Raw genomic sequence first — 18633 nt, forward strand, 5'->3', positions numbered from 1 at the left:
GTGGTGGGTTCATCTCAGATCAGGCTACAAGATAGACAGATGTCTTATTTAGAGGTAATAGCAACCCAGACTGGCTAAGCAGGAAGGAGCAAGTGGGCCGGGCTGCAGCTGACAAATCATGACTGCTTCATTCCTCTCCTGTTGGAGCTAACCCATGGTTTGGCTGAGCAATGTGTGTGAAACCAGGCTTGAGGTTTCTTTCCCGAAACAAATCCCAAGCGATAAGCCAATAACAAACCCTTTGGTTATAGTTTATGGTTCGTTTGAGAGTGAGGCGAGTTGTGACCCTGTGTTTGATTACATGTAACAAAGAGTCGGATACGATTAAACAACAATGCTAAGCCAAACCATGGCTTAATTCCCAGCAGTGTAGCAGCAGCAGCATGAATTGGGAGAAGTCACATGGCTATGATTTTCCAACTGCACTATTATTGTTGTTATTTTAATAATTAAACTTCTATACTGTACCACCCTTCATCTGGCGATCACATGGCGGTTTACAATATGAAAGCACAAGAATACATACTACAAGAACAAGAACAGCATCCCTCACGTATTATTTATTAAATATTTATGAAGTATTTTTGATGTTGCTTAGGCCTAGGGCCTAGCTTTGCTGACGTATCTTCAGATTGCAGGTGGAGGCTCCCATTGTTAAAATCTTATCCACATGCACCTCCACACAGAAAGCTAGAATGGCAGGTGGAAGACTAGGCTAGAGAACACTTTACTGCTATCTTGCTTTCAATATTAGGTGGGTGGTGTATAGAGGCACTTTTGACACAGCACCTAAACAAAGACCACAGAGTAAGCTTACTGGTTATGGAATAAAAGGAGAGATCTTGTGGATTGGTAAACTGGCTAAGAAACAAGAAGAGAATAGGAATAAATGGATAGTTCTCTCAATGGATGGACGTAGAAAATTGGGTAAAGCGATGCATACTGGGCTGGGGCAAACAATTTGCATACATGCTCATGAGTCTGAACTGGTGGTGACTGACCAGGAATGAGATCATGGGTTCGTAGTGCATAGTTAAATGAAGATGCTGACCCAGTGTGCGGCTGCTGTGAAAATGTGAATTCCATGCTAGGTACCACTAGGAAAGGAACCAAAAATAAAACTGCCAATATCATAATGCCATTATATGAATCTATGATGTATTCCAAGTGCAGTCACTGTAGACCCCTCACCTCAAAAAGGATGTTGTAGAGTTGCAAGTGGGCAACCAAAAGAATGAAGGGAGAGATGGAGCAAATCCCTCCAAGGAAAGGTTGCAACATTATCAGCTTAGAGAAAAGGCGCGAGTAAGAGGAGACATGATAGAAGGGTCTAAAATGGGTCAAAAGAGGTTCTTCTCCCTCTCTCAGAACACTAGAACTCTGAGACATCCAATAAAGCTGAGTGTTGCAAGATTCAGGAGACCAAAAAAATCAGAAAATACTTCACACAGTATACAGTGGTACCTCGGATTATATACGCTTCAGGTTACAGACTCCACTAACCCAAAAATAGTACCTCAGGTTAAGAACTTTGCTTCAGGATGAGAACAGAAATTGTGTTCTGGTGGCCCGGCGGCAGCGGGAGGCCCCATTAGCTAAAGTGGTGTCTCGGGTTAAGAACAGTTTCAGGTTAAGAACAGACAATCTGGAATGAGTTAAATTCTTAACCCGAGGTACCACTGTAGTCAAATTCTGGATGTTTGTCCCCTTTAGGGGCAGATGGACAACAGAAGTGGCAAACAGATTAAAATTGCTTTAAAAACCTTGGCTCTGAGGACCTCGTGTGTAAGTCAGGGAAGTGTCTCCTGTAATGATAGGACACTGTAAGGTAAGGGTAACGGACCCTTGGACAGTTAAGTCCAGTCAAAGGCGACTGGGATGCAGCACTCATCTCACTTTTCAAGCCAAGGGAGTCGGTGTTTGTCCACAGACAGCTTTCTGGGTCATGTGGCCAGCATGACAAAACCGCTTCTGGTGCTACAGAACACACTGACTGTATCCAATGCTAGTCCTACTCAAAATAAACCCATTAGAATTAATAGACATCACTAACATTCTAAAATTTCCTGCTTTTTCATCATGTAAGTCTCAAAGCAGTTTCCAACAATAGAATAATATGCAAAATTTAAAACAAAAAATTGGGTCCATTAATTTTAATGGACGTACTTTGAGCAGGAGTAGCATTGTATGCAACCCACGGTGCTCCAAAAGCTTTGGTATCTCCTGCAAACTCTTAATACCTAGCAATTTTAGTGAAATCTTCCAGATATCTGGAATTTTGCTGGATAATAGATCATTCTGAGCAGAGACTGCGATGATAGGTTTTCATAAATCAAAATATACTGGTTGGGGAGCAAAGCACAGAGATCGGGTGTGGGTGTGTGGACTGGCAACTAATTTGATAGAGTAGCTATTTTTGTAACCCACACTTCAACAAGCCTACCCTTTAACTCCCAAGACATACTCCAGCTACTCTTGCCTCAAAGTGTTTACCTCTCTCCAACAACACATCTGACCACGATAATTTGCCCCTGGGTTTCATGGCAGCCAAAGTAGTCATTTGCCTGACTCAAGGTAATGCAAAATACTCACCTAAGCCCTGCCAAGGACTGATGACACAAACCACACCAGAAGTCATTACTTAGGAGAAGAAATCTGTGAAGGAAGAAAAGGTTGCCTTCCTACGACCCTCCACTGTTTCAGGTAACGTATTGCTGACTGTTGTTGCTTTACTTTCAACACTGAACCAACATGGTGCCCTCCAGATGATGCCCACTCTACATCTGGATGCAGTGAGACCCCAGAAAGTGAAAGGCAGTGGTTTTCAAACTTTTCTCTGGGCCAAACTGATTTTTTTATTGATAAGAAACATTGGAAAACAAAAAGAAACAACTCCTAGCAGTACTTAATTTAGAACATAGAACACAGCTATTTTATAATATGATCATGAGACACCCAGAAAATATAAAACAATGTAGGTACATAAGGACATGAATCATTCCTAAATATGTCGTTTAGTCGTGTCCGACTCTTCGTGACCCCATGGACCAGAGCACGCCAGGCACTCCTGTCTTGCACTGCCTCCCGCAGTTTGGTCAAACTCATGTTCGTAGCTTCGAGAACACTGTCCAACCATCTCGTCCTCTGTCGTCCCCTTCTCCTAGTGCCCTAAATATAGTTTAGATATTTCTTTGATTGTCCTTGAATCTTCCCACTACAGTTGCCATCCTCTCCTTGGGCCACAGCCTTTCAGAACCACCGGCCTTCATCAATCTGCAGGACTTCCAAGTTTGCGAACCTGAGTGCCTCCTTTTTTTTGCAAAACCTTTTTTTTTGGTAAAAAGCGCTCATACCAATAACAGTTAATTGTAATCAAAATATAGAAAAATAAAATAAAAATGTCCAGTAGCACCTTAGAGACCTACTAAGTTGGTTCTTGGTATAAGACGTGTGCCTGAAGAAGTTTTCAACTGCGTCAGACCAACACGGCTACTTACCTGAAGTTAATTGTAATGATGATGATATGGGGGGAGCAGTCACTTCAGCTGATAAGATTATTGAGGACAAATGTTCTGATAACAGTGTTACCAATGGGATGGTCATAAAAGGAGATTGTCACCTGTCACGAATGACCGTCTCTCCTATCATTACAAGTGAAGGTTGTACTGAGGAGCACTTTAAAAGGGACCAGTATCCCAGACCCATTTCTGAATAAACTTCTTTAAAAGTAGAATCTCTCTTAATTGCTTGCACTGTAATTTGCTCAACATTACTTTGCCCAACATGCTGGTCAGTTGAAACAGAGGGAAGTAGTAAGTACAGGGCTCATTTTGGGATCTATGCAATAAAATGCTATTGGAGCAAATCCATTTCGAAACTGCAGCCAACCTGGAAGCCACTAGGGGGCAATCTACAATCGTTTGAGCCAGGCTTTACTATTATTTTTTCTTTCCGTAATTGTGTATGGATTTAGTTGCAAAACTACCCAACAGCAGTATATACAGGTAAGTACTGTAAATTAATAATACAAATAACAGAAGTTGTTTTTGGACAATATTTGAATAATTGCTTCTCCAAACAAAAATAGAAAAACCTTTGCATATACAAAAGCCAAGCAGCAGGAATAAGCTCTCTCTCCTAACCTGCTGCCGCCATGTTGGATTTTTTTTATTAAAAAATGTGTGTAGGAATCCTTTTATGTTTAGCCCTGCAAGTCCCTACCTGCAGATTGAAGTGCTACTTTCAACAAGACACAGGCATGCTTCCTGAGAATGTCTCTACCAGACAGTTGGCTACTCCTAACACTAGAGGGCAGAACTGTTGTGTTTAAGAAACTGTGTGGCAGAAACAGCAGAACCACGCAGCATCTTGAAGGCTAGGGCCATGGACTCAAATCCACTTGCTGTAGATGAAGTGGTCCACAAGACAAGGATGTGGCATCCAGGCAGATTATTCTTCATTTGCTTTGGCTGAAAGCAAATGCAACATAACAGTGGGTCACAGCAGGTTCTTCAACCATCATTTAAACGGCATATTACTTTTTACAAATATGCTTTCACCCATCACCTTATAAAACACACACACACGCATTAAATTACACATGCAAACATGTGATGGGAGGCATGTGCTGGTGATTCCACAGGCGCTGTTTAATAAGGGCTCTCCACAGCTGGTTTTCCTTGACTCAAGCAGCATCACATTGAAGACTTCCAGAACCAGTTTGTTTTTATTTTCCTTTAAAGGCACTGCCAAGTTCTGTATTGAATTTGGTGAGAGTGTTTTCCAACAGACCACACTGCTCTTCAAATGCTATGCTACAGGTTTCCTTGCAGTAACCATGTTTCTCCAAGTTTATACTATTACATTGATATACTGCCTTTTCTCCAAGGACTTAACGTGACATGCAAGGCTCCCCCCCCACCACATCTGTTTTATCCTCCAGCAACCTTGAAAGGTAGGATAAGGCCTAAGGTCAACCAGTGGCTTTAATGGGAATTCAGGTTCTTGGTCTGATGTGCTTAACCATGGCACATATACCACACTGACGCTGCTATTGAAAACATTGTGCAGCCTCTGCCCTGAACACTTTACAATCAGTATGTTTGTACGTATTACACAAAAGGAAGGGATTAGTAATGCACTAAGACTAAGCAACTTGCCTCTCTCAAAAAGGGGGTGTGAGAGAGTGAAAGGAGGGAACTGAACCCAAATCGCCTTCACCACACATACAAAAACCCATTCATCTCCTGCTTGGTTTCTCATGCTTGCAACCCCACAATTCCTAATCATGAACCTGTCATCTGCACACACGCAACAACGGTCTCAAATGGACACCCCTCAACTTAACTGCAAAGAGAACACAGTTTGCCTTTTCAAATCAGATGGAAAATGCACCACGCTGAAGCATTTCTCAAGAAATTTCAGGATAGATATGGATTGTGGCGAATGTCTTGTGTACTTGGCTTCAAACACCAGTAGTGAGAATGCACTGAAGTCAGAGTAAAGAGTCCTGTGTACACAGCCTCAAACAAGCTATGTTGCAGTAAAGTGTTAGCACTATGATATGAAGGGTACTTTGGAAAGATCTATATATTGGAGAATTTCATTTATTGAGGGCAACCAATCTGAGTTTCTTTTTTAGGTCTATATATCCTTGTTTCAAATATGTTTGACAATACCTTGAGCATTTCTTTTCAAAATGGAAAGGCGGGTATAAATATTTAATAGTAGTAATGTGTACTTCTCCAAAGCCACATCTGGAAAATGCTTGATGTTTTTTAATCATTCCTGAGTGATTACTGCAGTTGTCAGGTTGAAATCAGAGCTAGGTTTAAGGTGGTGCAGGAAGTTCCTTCTCGCAGGGCACCAAGCCAAGGGAGCGCTAATAATAATAATAATGGACAGAGCATTGGGAGCTCACCCCATTGCGTGAATTCAAACTGCCAACCTTACGATCGGCAAGCCCAAGAGGCTCGGTGGTTTAGACCACAGCACCACCTGCTTCCCTAATCATCATCACCATCATCATCAACAATAATAATAATACCATCACCTATATTTATATGGGTACCAACTGAGAAGATGTTTTAAAAAGCAACTGTGCCAAAAGGAAATATTGTGAAAATACAAAAAGAAAAATTGGGAGGGCACCAAATTTTGCCCTTGCTCAGAGTGCCATATTACCAAAGTCTGCCCCTGCTGAGATGGAGGCAAGGGAATAGCTTAGCCTTTAACAAAAGTGTGATCTGGAGAGATCAATAGGAGACACTTTTCACAGCATGGAGACCAACATTTTCACCGGCTGTTTTCTGTGCATTATTAAGCCGCTGCAGGTAGAGCAGGTTGAAAAGTTGGCAGGACAACCATGGAAGTGTTATCAGACTCCAGGCAAGTGCTTTGTAATACAGCTTAGGCTGGGGACAGTCCCTCTTGTCCAGTTTACCAGAAGCCCCATATTACAAGCTGATGTTGGCAGGAGGCTCCAGTGAAATCAGATCCCAAACATATGCTGCAGTAAATTTTAATTAGAGAGATTTGGGACACAAAAGGGCTCTCTGCAGGCTTTTGCAAGCATCATAAGGGAAAAAGTTCATGTTAAACAGTAACAGCTGCAATACACCAAGACGATGCGTAGAGAATCAAGCAACGTGACAGTTCCAGTGGTCACATTTGAACTTCTGTGCAAATACTGAATTGGGAGCTAACCAATGTCAGCCTTCCTAATATTACTGAACTTAAAAAAAGGGGGGGGGGTGTCATTTTCCAATAATGTCCAGTTCTAACCAGTAGCTAATTATAAAACAGCCAGTTAGCTGGGGAGGAAATGGGGAAATGTCCTGGCACACTTCTGTGCTACAATAGTTTATGCCAAAACTGTATATTTGCTAGCCTTTAATGTGTGACAAGACTCTTTGTTGCTTTTGACTTAGCACAGCTGTCCCTCTGGAATTTGTTTGGTGATAGAATCAAAGAATTGTACAGTAGAGTTAGAAGGGACCCCAAGGGTCATCTGCAATGCAGGAATTTGCTCTCCCAGTGCATATATGATGTCTCTAGGGGTGTTCGGTCTGTGAGCAGAAATAGCTGAGCTGTACAACAATGACAGGTGTATTGTTTTTCACTTGGTGGCGCTGTGGGTTAAACCACAGAGTCTAGGGCTTGCTGATCAGAAGGTCGGTGGTTCGAATCCCTGCAACGGGGTGAGCTCCCGTTGCTCGGTCCCAGCTCCTGCCCACCTAGCAGTTCGAAAGCACATCAAAAGTGCAAGTAGATAAATAGGGGGAAGGTAAACGGCGTTTCCGTGTGCTGCTCTAGTTTGCCAGAAGCAGCTTTGTCATGCTGGCCACATGACCCGGAAGCTGTCTGCGGACAAATGCCGGCTCCCTCGGCCTATAGAGCGAGATGAGCGCCGCAACCCCAGAGTCGGACATGACTGGACCTGATGGTCAGGGGCCCCTTTACCTTACAACAATGACAGGTGTATTGTTTTTCACTTGTACATGTGTAGAGACAGTGCAGTATAGTGCTTAGAGTGTCGGACTAGGATCTGGGAGACGAGGGCTCAATTCCCCACTCAGCTATGCGTGTATTGAAGTAATCTTAAAGATGCAAAAACTGGGCCAGAAAATAATCCCCAACGTTGACTTAAAAGTGACGCATTTTTAATAAAGTGGGGGCTTATTTTCCTTCTGCTATCTGTAACATTCTGCTACGTATTGTTTTGGAGCCCTTGCTCTCTAATGGTTAAGGTAGGAATGGCTGTTTTTATTTTGGAAATGAGAAGCACATGATTTCAGCAACAATAACGTGAAGGGAACAGAAAGTTCACATGGCAGAAATTGACAGTGTTTTCCAAACCACAAGTCCCAGTGGGACTACCTCCCCCCTCCCCCCCCCCGGCTGCCTGTTCTTTCAGTCACCTCTTCTATGAATCTCCTCTGATAGCTTGTAGGTTTTCAAATATTCCTTAAAAGGTTTTCCACATTTGTCAAAATACAGACTTTTATATGCCTAGCTACCAGTCTAAAGGCTCCTGTGCTTTTAACAAGGGCATGGCAGGAGGCAATTCAACTACCAATGCTTTCTCCCGTTATAGAGCTATAATGGGGGTGGGGGTGGGGGTGGGGGTGGGGAACCAGCACCTTCTGAATGCCTGCCTGCAGCTTTTGAAGGCCAGAAAAAGGTAACATCCAGCTATGGCTGTCAACTTTTCATCTCACAGCTGCAGCTGTGGCTTGTGGGGAATCTTAGGTCCAGCAGCCAAACCTGTCTGCAAGTCCTCTTTGTCTGGGCATACCTCTCACCAAACCTGCTCCACACCTTCCATAGGTACTTTTACCTGTATAAAATGTGTCCTTGAACTACATACAATAACACACCTTGCTATCCTGGATGGAAGACAGAGAAGTGCATATACGTGTGGCTATAGAAACCTATGAATTTTGTATGGCTGAAAGTAGCTTATCGTGCAGAGTCACATCCATTGCGCTTCTCTTTTACTTCTGGCCACACCCACTTTTGCCTATGGCCACACCCACTGCTAGCATGTGACACACACACACACACACACACCATGAAGTTTCCTGTAAAAGAATGGAATCCTCAGGCTTGAAAAAACCTTTGCCACTCCTGATCTACAAGTAAGGGTTCGCCCACACTTCCAATAGGTTCTTTTGTTCCACTGCTTTTCCCAGGGAACCCCACTATTTACTGCTGAATCAGAACAAACATCAGTCAGGTTTTCTGCAGATTGACATTTAGAAATCGCAGGACAAATGGAAGAAATTGCACGACAAAGGGATGTGTGGGTGAGCCCTAAGTGGTGGTCATTTATTTTGCCATGTCATAAAAACCTTCACCTGCTAATTTCAGCAGAACAAGTCTGCAGCCAGAGAGACTGGTTGAAAAGTCCACAACTCTAGTGTTTTAGAAATGAGTTGGAAGGTGGGAAACAGGCAGGCATGGAGAATAACTGGGAGTTGGTTGTGTGATGCTACTCTCTCCCTTGTAAATACAACTGCAATTGTGGGGCATTCTCTTTTAACTTTTGGGCCTTAGCCAATTTGGCTTAGATGATGATGATGATTTGTGTATTTCTCCCCTTTATCATATTCAGGGCTAGAAACTTGCTTGATCCTCAGAGCGTTGAAAAGCTGTCAAATTGACAGGATTGTCATGCAATTGTCCAGCTACATTGGCTGCAGATGTACAGAATGATTCTTGGTAAAGGGAACAATAATTGCCACGTGTCACAAGGGAAACTTGGGGAATCCTTCTTGCAAAATGCCTATTGGTGAGTCTGCATTCCCAGAATGCACTGCAGAATGCGGGCAAATGGGGGTGCACCAGACCTAGCTTGTGTTCTGTTAGGTGAAGAAAAAATTGTGGTGGCCATTCTCCGAGGATTGTATCCCCTGGGAAGTGCAGAAGATCAAAGCAGCAAATCTATTGTGAGGAGGTTGGTGAGAAACGCTGAGAAGATTGACAACACTGCAGAAGTGATGAATTGACATGAATGCCTGCCTTAGGTGCCCACCCAGGAAGAGGAAAATAATATACTTGCTATGGGGTGGAGAGATGTCCAGCCCAACCTATACAGGATTTTTTTTACCAGATCACTTGCACATTTGGAACCTCTGTTACTACAACCATGCAGCATCTCATCAACTGGAGACCTGATGTAATTGAGGCAACATAAGCAACCAGCTTATGGTGGCGCTGTGGTTAAACCACTGAGCCTAGGGCTTGCTGATTAGAAGGTTGGCGGTTCAAATCCCTGTGACGGGGTGAGTTCCCGTTGCTTGGTCCCAGCTCCTGCCAACCTAGCAGTTCGAAAGCATGTCAAAGTGCAAGTAGATAAATATGAACCGCTACAGCGGGAAGGTAAACAGCGTTTCCATGTGCTGCTCTGGTTTGCCAGAAGCGGCTTTGTCATGCTGGCCACATGACCTGGAAGCTATACGCCGGCTCCCTCGGCCAATAATGCGAGATGAACGCGCAACCCCAGAGTCAGTCACGACTGGACCTAATGGTCAGGGGTCCCTTTACCTTTAAGCAACCAGCTTTCTGTCCTCACTAAGCTTTCTGTCCTCACTAAGTACCAAATCCATCTTTCTTCTCATAAAACCTGGGAGTCACAAAAGGTGGTAGACCCTCCCTTAGTGGAAAGTCCAGTTTTTCCTCCTCCTCCATAAGTGTTGGACCAGTAAATAAAGGGAGAGTGATGTTTTAGTGGCCATTAGGGCTAGACAATTCTTCTCCGGGTCAGAGGAGAATTTGGGAGCTTGAAAGGACCCATCTCTCCTTCGAGTCAGGCTTTTATGAGCCTCCTCTGAGTCAGAGCTTGTTTCCCTGGCATCTCTAGCAAAGAAATAGCATGGCAATATGTACCACAGCTGGAAGAGAATTCTTATCTTGACATCACTTAAGCCCTCCCCGTCTGTCGCTGACCCTCAGCCACAATCCTGCTCAGTGAGCACTTACACGCTGCAGCCAGCTCAGCTGCCAGAAGGAGGCTGCTGGAGCCTTAAGAAGGGCAACTGTGCCAGAAGAGGCCCTCTGCAATCTCCTTCCAACCCAGCTCAGAGATGATGAATACCACGTTCTCCAGCAAGGACACTTACTCTCCTGGGGAAGCTGCTCCCACAGTGGACTCTCTCATCACCTCCTGCTGCACCCTAGTGACGGGGGCATGGGTGCCAGGGATCTCGGTGGCCACAGATGTCCAGAAGAACCAGCATGTGGCAAGGATGGTACAAATTGCTGTCCTTTGTGTCCTCTGCCTGACTGTCATCTTCGGGGTGTTTTTCTTAGGCTGTAACTTGCTGATCAAGTCGGAGAGCATGATCAACATGCTGATGAAAGACAGAAGAACCTCCAGGGAAGTCGAGGTGGTTATCATTGACACTTAACAATGGAAGCGGACAAGGGGGGAGAATTTCACCAGCCTTTGGGAGTTCAAGGATGTTTTGCGGAGTTGGCTGTTAGATCCTCAAGTTGCTACTCTTTAATGGATGCTAGAAAATGAGGTGACAGAATGGAAGCGGATTCACACAGAGAAGGATGTGCTTGTCCAAAATGTTATTTGGAAATCTGTGCTCTTCCTAGTTATTTTTTCTCTCCCCCCCCCCTTTGGGTGGATTTTCCTACACAGAGACTTCATTGAGCCTGTCTGGGTTTCAAAAGCTGTACAAAAAGCCGAGACCGAGGGCAAAGGAACTGCACTTTTGTGCCGAAATCTTCGTGGAATGGGCTCATCAGTACGTTTTTGTGATCAATGTTAAAGCCTGCACCTGATGTGAGACTGAGTCTCTTTGCTGCTATTGCAATTCTGGTTTGTCTTGAGGAAGAAGTGCAGCCACACCCTGGAAGAAAGAAAGAAAGAAAGAAAGAAAGAAAGAAAGAAAGAAAGAAAGAAAGAAAGAAAGAGAGAGAGAGAGAGAGAGAGAGAGAGAGAGAACACCCACAGAGACACTTGAAATGCATCCAGATCATTTGAACTCTGCCAAATTGGCTGCATGTCAGAATTGCCCCCATTCGTAACCTAAAATGGCCAATAAGCATGGTCATCCCTCTGCTGAGAGACCCATGGTTGCTATAAGCTATTTCATTGTTGTTAAATGTAGTGTAAACCCAGTGAGGGTGTGTAGCAGCGCTGACAGTGATGGGTTGTTTATTGTGTCCTTTCCAAACCTATTAAATAGGCACAGAAATGGTTCTGATTGCTGTTCAGTCTCAACTCGCATCCATGCTCCTTCTGCAGGTCCTGGATACGCAAGTTCAAAATGAGAAAGGCTCAGTGATGAAGCAGTCGCCAACAAAGGTATTTCTGGGTAAGAAGTGAATTTTGGCCTGAGGTTATTGAGAATTGCATTGACAATATTTAGACCGAGTACACACCTTACCTGTAAAGGACAGAGCTTCTCCCAGAGAATCCTGCAAACTGTAGTAGTTTACCCCTCAAAGAGCTACAATGCCTAGCACTCTCAACAAACTACAGTTCCCAGGATTCTTTCTTGGTGTGTTTGCAGCATCAGTTAGGAAGGAGCCACTTGATCAGGGTCCTTGAAGGGCGAAAATGGATCCTTATGGTATAACATTCAGCCTAGACTACAAAGACGTTTAAAGGGTTAATTAAAACAGATTCAATTATTTCTCTTGAAAAGAAATATGATGGTTTGGGGTTGGCATCCCATACTTCAAGTACCAAATGTTGTTAGAAAGACAGTTTGGCTTTATTCCTTGTTGCCAAAGAAAATGTAAAAATCATTTTGCACCTGTACCATGTGCTGGGGAAAAATGACATATTTGCAATGTGTTGAAGTTAGCTCAAGGGAAGGGATCCTTACTTATGGTGGACATTCTTGTTGCCCTCTCTCCTCTGATAAGCAGGCTTTTCAGATTGGGGGGTGGGCTCAGTGCCGGATTTACGTATAGGCTAAAAAAGCTATAGCTTAGGGCCCCACTCTCTTGGGGCCCCCCACAAAATTTAAAGGAAAAAACAACTGGATGTACATTTCCAAAATATAAGATAAAAACAAATAAAATAAAACCTACATACAGCAAGTAATGCCCATTAGTGGACTACTATGGTTATATTATTATATAAAAAATGCATTAACTACAATTGCATTGTACAGGTTATAACACTTAATTTCATATTAATAAAGCTATTTCTAATTATTAGTAGTTTGCATCATATATTTACACCTATTATTATTTAATGTTATAGCAAGTTTCTAGAGACTAGATTATGAGTCTTTGTAAATTGTGTTTCTAAAGGAACTTTTGTTATTGCCAAATGCCAATGTGTTTGCATTATTAAGTTTGTTATGAATAAAAAAATCATTTTAAGTTAGAGCTTAATAATTATTTCACTATTAATATACTTCTTCTTAATTGTACAGTATTTCAGTCCAACAATTCCTTTGATTAAATACGTATTTTATTATGTGCAAATGGCTTTAGATACCTATTAGGTCCATAAATTACCATATAGTATATATTCAACCCAGCGACAAATTGTTGTTGACAAAGGACAGCTGGACATATAAAGGGCCTCATTACCTTCAGTAGCTTCGGGCCTCACCAGACCTAAATCCAGCCCTGGGTGGGCTACAGACCAACCATATTTTGTACAACTGACTGACTGCTAATAGTTCAGGATTGTTGGTTGATATTTCATCAGTGGGAGCTCATGTCAGAAGGACTCCTGACCTGAGAGCTGTCATTGCTCTCCACATTTGGAGATCGATTCCCTATCAGGTCTTGCTGAAGGTGACATTCACCAAGCTGTAAGGAGCAAACTGTGAGACAACACATAGCTCCTAGTGAGAGAATAAGAAAGAGGGAGATGAGAATTTCTTGGGGAGATGAGAAGCCGTGGGGAGCAATTTCTATCTTCTTCTTCTTCTTTGGTGATCACTCGTAGCCGAGTAAGATTGTCTTCCATACACACAGTTTTAACAATGGGTCCGTAAGTGGCTGTGGAGGCCAATTCTGGATCCACACGTCCTTCCAGAGTGGGGACATTGGTTTCCAGGCGGGTGTAGATCATGGTGTGCCAAGCGTGCCTTCCTCTTAGCACATTTCTCCCTTGCGTCCTGAGATCAAGTTTCTTCAAAGCCCATGACACCTTTGGTAAAGGCTGTTCTCCAACTGGAGCGCTCGCAGGCCAGTGTTTATCAATTGTCAGTGTTTATACAGTACTACATTTTTAAAGATTTGCCTTGAGACAGTCTTTAAATCTCTTTTGTTGACCACCAGCATTACGCTTTCCATTTTTAAGTTCGGAATAGAGTAGTTGCTTTGGAAGACGATCATCAGGCATCCACACAACATGACCAGTCCAACGACATTGGTTGCTCAGGCAGATAAAAGAAATGTTTCAATCTCCTTGTAGCGGAGACTGAAATAAACTTGACCCCGATTCCCCAAGCAAAAGGGTCTCTCCCCCCCCCCCGGGCCTTGTGCTGCAAAATCTTTGTAGCCACACTAATCCAAGACCGGAGATTAGCGCAAATTTGTATTTCATGTTTCCCAGTTAATCCCTGCAGAGCGCTGGCTGCAAAAACTTTCCTCACAGAAGAGGATCAGAGCCGTCGCCTGCGGTGAGGGCCAGAGCCAGCGAGGGATGCTGGTCTCAAATCTCCTGGGTTTAATTCAAAGACACCAGGGACAGCAAGATTTTAAAAAGAAGGAGTTTCTCGTACTTCGGCTGAACAGCAACCCCCATCCTCAAGCACACAGGCAAGAGGATATCATTGCCTGTCACCTACATGCATGGAGCACATGCTGAACACCTGCTTTGTATGGCTGAGTTAATCCAGAGGTGGGCAACCTGTGGCCCTCCAGATGTTGGGGCTGCAGCTCCTCTCATCCTTGAACACTGGCCATACTGGCTGGGGCTGGTGGGAGTCCCATGACTTCTGGAGGGTGCCAGGTCTCCCCTACTTGAGTTAACTCATGAATGGCCAACTAGCAATCTGAAAGCTGGACCTGGTCTCCAAGCAGGAACTTTGGCAGGTAGTTAGATACAAAAAGTTCAGCTCCACAGCAGCACAAATCTGCGTAAAATGTGCATGTGGTCATTGATATGTGGAGGTGAATTTCAGTCTCGGAGCAAAATAAGACGGTGATTTGCTGGAGTCTCACCGGTATTGTGCTTTGCAGGCCTGTATGCAAAGTAAAAAAACATTTTTCCCCCAATGAATTAAGAAAGAAAGACAGGAAGTGGAAAGGAGATCTGGGGCAAAAGAGCCAGGCCTCCTGGAGCACTTTGCACTCCTATAACAAGAACCCTTGCCTTGGAGGCAAATTTATCTGCCTTTTGGCAGCCCTACCAATTTTAGAAAGACTGCCCAGTGCCCAGAGTTTCATTTTGAGGCAAAGAACAATACAGTGGTACCTCGGTTTATGAACACAATTGGTTCCGGAAGTCTGTTCATAAACTGAAGCATTCATAAACTGAAGCGAACTTTCCCATTGAAAGTAATGGAAAGTGGATTAATCCGTTCCAGATGGGTCCGCGGAGTACTCAACCTGAAGTGTACTTAACCCGAAGCATGGGTGCAATTGGTTCCGGAAGTCTGTTCATAAACTGAAGCGAACTTTCCCATTGAAAGTAATGGAAAGTGAATTAATCCGTTCCAGATGGGTCCGCGGCGTTTGTAAACCAAAAATTCGTAAACTGAGGTGTTCATAAACCGAGGTTCCACTGTAGGCAGGATTCAGCTGAGTTGTTGCTTGCACAATAATACAAGGTCAGTTTATGCAAAGCGACTTCCTCTTTGCCCCCCACCCACCTGTGCCCCCAAAATCTGCTCTGGAGGGTTGGGGGCAGGTTTAAGGGATGTGCAGAGGGAGGAGAGGGTGGAAGTCTTGTTCCGCAAGTGGACTTTGTTCTGGGCATCCATATGCCATGTTGACCACCACCCAATGTTTTCAAGTTGCAAGAAATATGTATTCCACACTTTATTACTTTCCAAATCAAAAAGTAGTTCATCAAATGTACACAGGTAATTCTTGGCATCTTCACGTAAAAAGCCAGCAGGTGATGGGTAAGTCCAAAGATCACAATCTATTGAAATGCAGTCTTGGTGTAAAGAAAAAAAAGCCATTGGCCTATGAAGTACCTACCTAAGGCCCCTTTAATCATATTGTTGGGATATCTTAGATGAAGACTCGGAGATAACAACTCATTATTAACAGCAACCCAGATGGCTGTATGTCAGAAATGGAAAAAGCCAGACCTGCTCCCCACCCTGCTTCAAGGGAGGCCTGGAGAGCAAGCATCTGGGATATAGCTTATATGGTTAAATTAACAAACATAATAAAGGTCAGCGAAGGAAGGCAACAAAATAAGTTGGTTGAGAAACTGAGCTCATTCATTTTGTATTGGAATAATACAGGGCATAACACAATTAATCCACATACATTATTAGGTGAGTATAGAATGACTCAGCAGAAATACAGCAAAGTTACAATACAGGATGTGTAATGCTGGGCTGCGGAGTGTTAAATATGACCTTTGCATAGGGTTCACTTTGTTCCAGTTTAGTATCCTTGAATAGCTTTTTGAACCTCAAGTCACTTATTCTTAAATGTTTGATTGTTATGAATGATCGTCAATGTGAATCACATCACTGAATCTAAGATGCAATGATAAGGACAGGAGATAATCTCCTACAAGGGAGAAAATGATGTATATTGAAATGGATTTATGGTACATAATTTAGAGTAATTTTAGGGTTATGATGCATAATCCATCTACACTTGTTATCTTAAGCATCTTTGTAATTCAATGAAATGTTCTGTGTATTAGAAAACTAAAGTTGGGGGGAGTTAGACAAATAGTCTGATCGGATAGATGGCATTTCCCTGTTTTTCTGTGCTAGGGAGCCAGTCCCAATGAACATTTCCCCCTCTGTGGCCACGAGCAGCTTTTGGGTATTTTGATTTAGACCTGGAGTCACCCAGTATAAGGATGATTTTTTGAACTCAGGAGGAAGACGCTTGGAAGCCTTTTTTTCCACATAGCACACAGCTAAAGAATGGAATTTTCTACCACAATACATAGAACAGGATGCTGAATTCGATGGGCCTTCGGTCTGATGCAGCAAGGTCCTTTGGTATGTTCTTACTGGGGAATAGGCATGCAGGAAGGTAAGGCTTCCCTCTCACATGCCCCTTGTGTCATGGTCTGCTCTTAGGCCCCATATGCATTTAAAGCAATATTATACCACTTTAAACAGTCATGGCTTTCCTTCCGCAAAGAATCCTGGGAACTGTAGTTTCTTCTTCCCATGGAACTGTGGGAATGGTGCTGCTAAATTGTCTGCTAAGAGGCTCACAGATGTTCCACTGTCATGTGTGAAAATATCATTGACAGACCCTACAAGTGTCCCTGTTCTCCAGGGATGTCCCTGATTTAGAGAAGCCGTCCTGGTTTCTAATTTAATCCTGGAATGTCCTGTTTTTCCTTAGGACGTCTCCTTTTTTCATCAGAGAAACGCTGGAGGATATGGAGTTATCCGAACCCAGAGCCATCTGAGGGCAGCCCTGTATAGGGAAGTTTTTCAAGGTTTAATGTTTTATTATGTTTTTATATATGTTGGAAGGCACCCTGAGTGGCTGGAGCGACCTAGTCAGATGGGTGGCATTTGCAGGATTTATAAAGGGGGCATACAGCACCACCTGCTGGCAAGAGCGTAGACAACATCAGGAGAAAATTTCCTGCAAAACTACATGGGTGAACATTTTAGAAATGAAGAAGACAGCCTGTAATAGTCTTGTGTTTCATGATTAGTGGTTCATATATAGTGAGCTAGAGAGGAAGTAGAAAAATAAACAAATCCATTGCTGCAGAGGCTGAAAGCTCAATAAAAAAAAATAGTATCAAAAGTTTTCAGCCACCTGGAAGAAAATGCAGGACTTAAGCAGATTTAAAACAAATCTGTTGATTTTTCACATATCATGCAAACCATCCTTTTTCAGAATTTCAAACTAATTTAGGATGAATAAATGAATAAATGAATAAATGAATAAATAAATAAACACAGCATATAACAATGGCTGTCTTTCATTTAAAGACTGATACAAGCGGGTGGCTCTGTGGGTTAAACCACAGAGCCTAGGGCTTGCCGATCAGAAGGTCGGCGGTTCGAATCCCTGCGACGGGGTGAGCTGCCGTTGCTCGGTCCCAGCTCCTGCCCACCTAGCTGTTCAAAAGCATGTCAAAATGCAAGTAGATAAATAGGTACTGCTACAGCGGGAAGGTAAACAGCATTTCCATGTGCTGCTCTGGTTCGCCAGAAGCGGCTTTGTCATGCTGGCCACATGACCTGGAAGCTGTACGCTGGCTCCCTCGGCCAATAACACGAGATGAGTGCCGCAACCCCAGAGTCGGTCACGACTGGACCTAATGGTCAGGGGTTCCTTTACCTTTTTACAAGCACACCATTTCCATCTTATCTGTTTTTTTTAAATAACTACAGTTTGTGAGTTTCCTTCCATGCAGATGGAATCTGCTCTCCTACCATAACCACATTTAACAAATTACATAAAATTGGTGTTACTAGTCCTTTTTATAAAATGAGACTGTGTAACCATCTTTACCTGGTGACTCATTTGTTTTTAGGCTTTTAATTGTATCATGTTTCCCTGCACTTGTGATGGGACTATTTAGATCATTTTTGTGTTCATCTGATATTTGCTTTACCCCAACTTTGTCTAACTATTTGCTTCCATCAGCCAGGCCACCATAACTGTGCTTTTAACAGCAGTCTAATGTGAAGGTGGTATTTATTCCCCATGCTATGAAAAGAGAAGAGAAGTCACATACTGATTTCTGCCCATCAAGCTCCTTTTAAAGGCAGCACTTGGTAATATATGTATTGTATAGCTCTTCACATTTTTGGACTACAGTATCCCTCTAGGGTTACCATATTCCAAAGCCCCCAAACCCGGACATGTTTGGGGTACACACCCCACCCCACATCTCCCTCACTCGCCTCCTCCCTGCCTCTGACCCCTTCCTCACTCTTTCCTTCCCTCCCCTCTTTTACCTTTACCTTCAGCCTCCTGCTCTCCGGAGGATGGGAAGCTGAGCGGCCCTGGGAAGACCGTGCCAGGAAA

General features: G+C 43.4%; 1 protein-coding gene across 1 annotated transcript; it reads left to right on the forward strand.

Annotated features, from left to right (window-relative positions):
• Positions 1 to 10589: 10589 nt before the first annotated feature.
• On the forward strand, positions 10590 to 10910 carry LOC118081518 (protein reprimo A-like). The gene has a single exon (XM_035108009.1). The coding sequence runs from the start codon at positions 10590 to 10592 to the stop codon at positions 10908 to 10910; it is 321 nt and encodes a 106-aa protein (XP_034963900.1).
• Positions 10911 to 18633: the final 7723 nt, after the last annotated feature.

Source organism: Zootoca vivipara, chromosome 2 (genome assembly GCF_963506605.1).
Source record: "Zootoca vivipara chromosome 2, rZooViv1.1, whole genome shotgun sequence".
Taxonomy (NCBI): domain Eukaryota; kingdom Metazoa; phylum Chordata; class Lepidosauria; order Squamata; family Lacertidae; genus Zootoca; species Zootoca vivipara.

Coding starts and splice junctions, on each gene's coding strand:
- LOC118081518 (XM_035108009.1), top strand. CDS start 10,590: ATGAATACCACGTTCTCCAGCAAGGACACTTACTCTCCTGGGGAAGCT.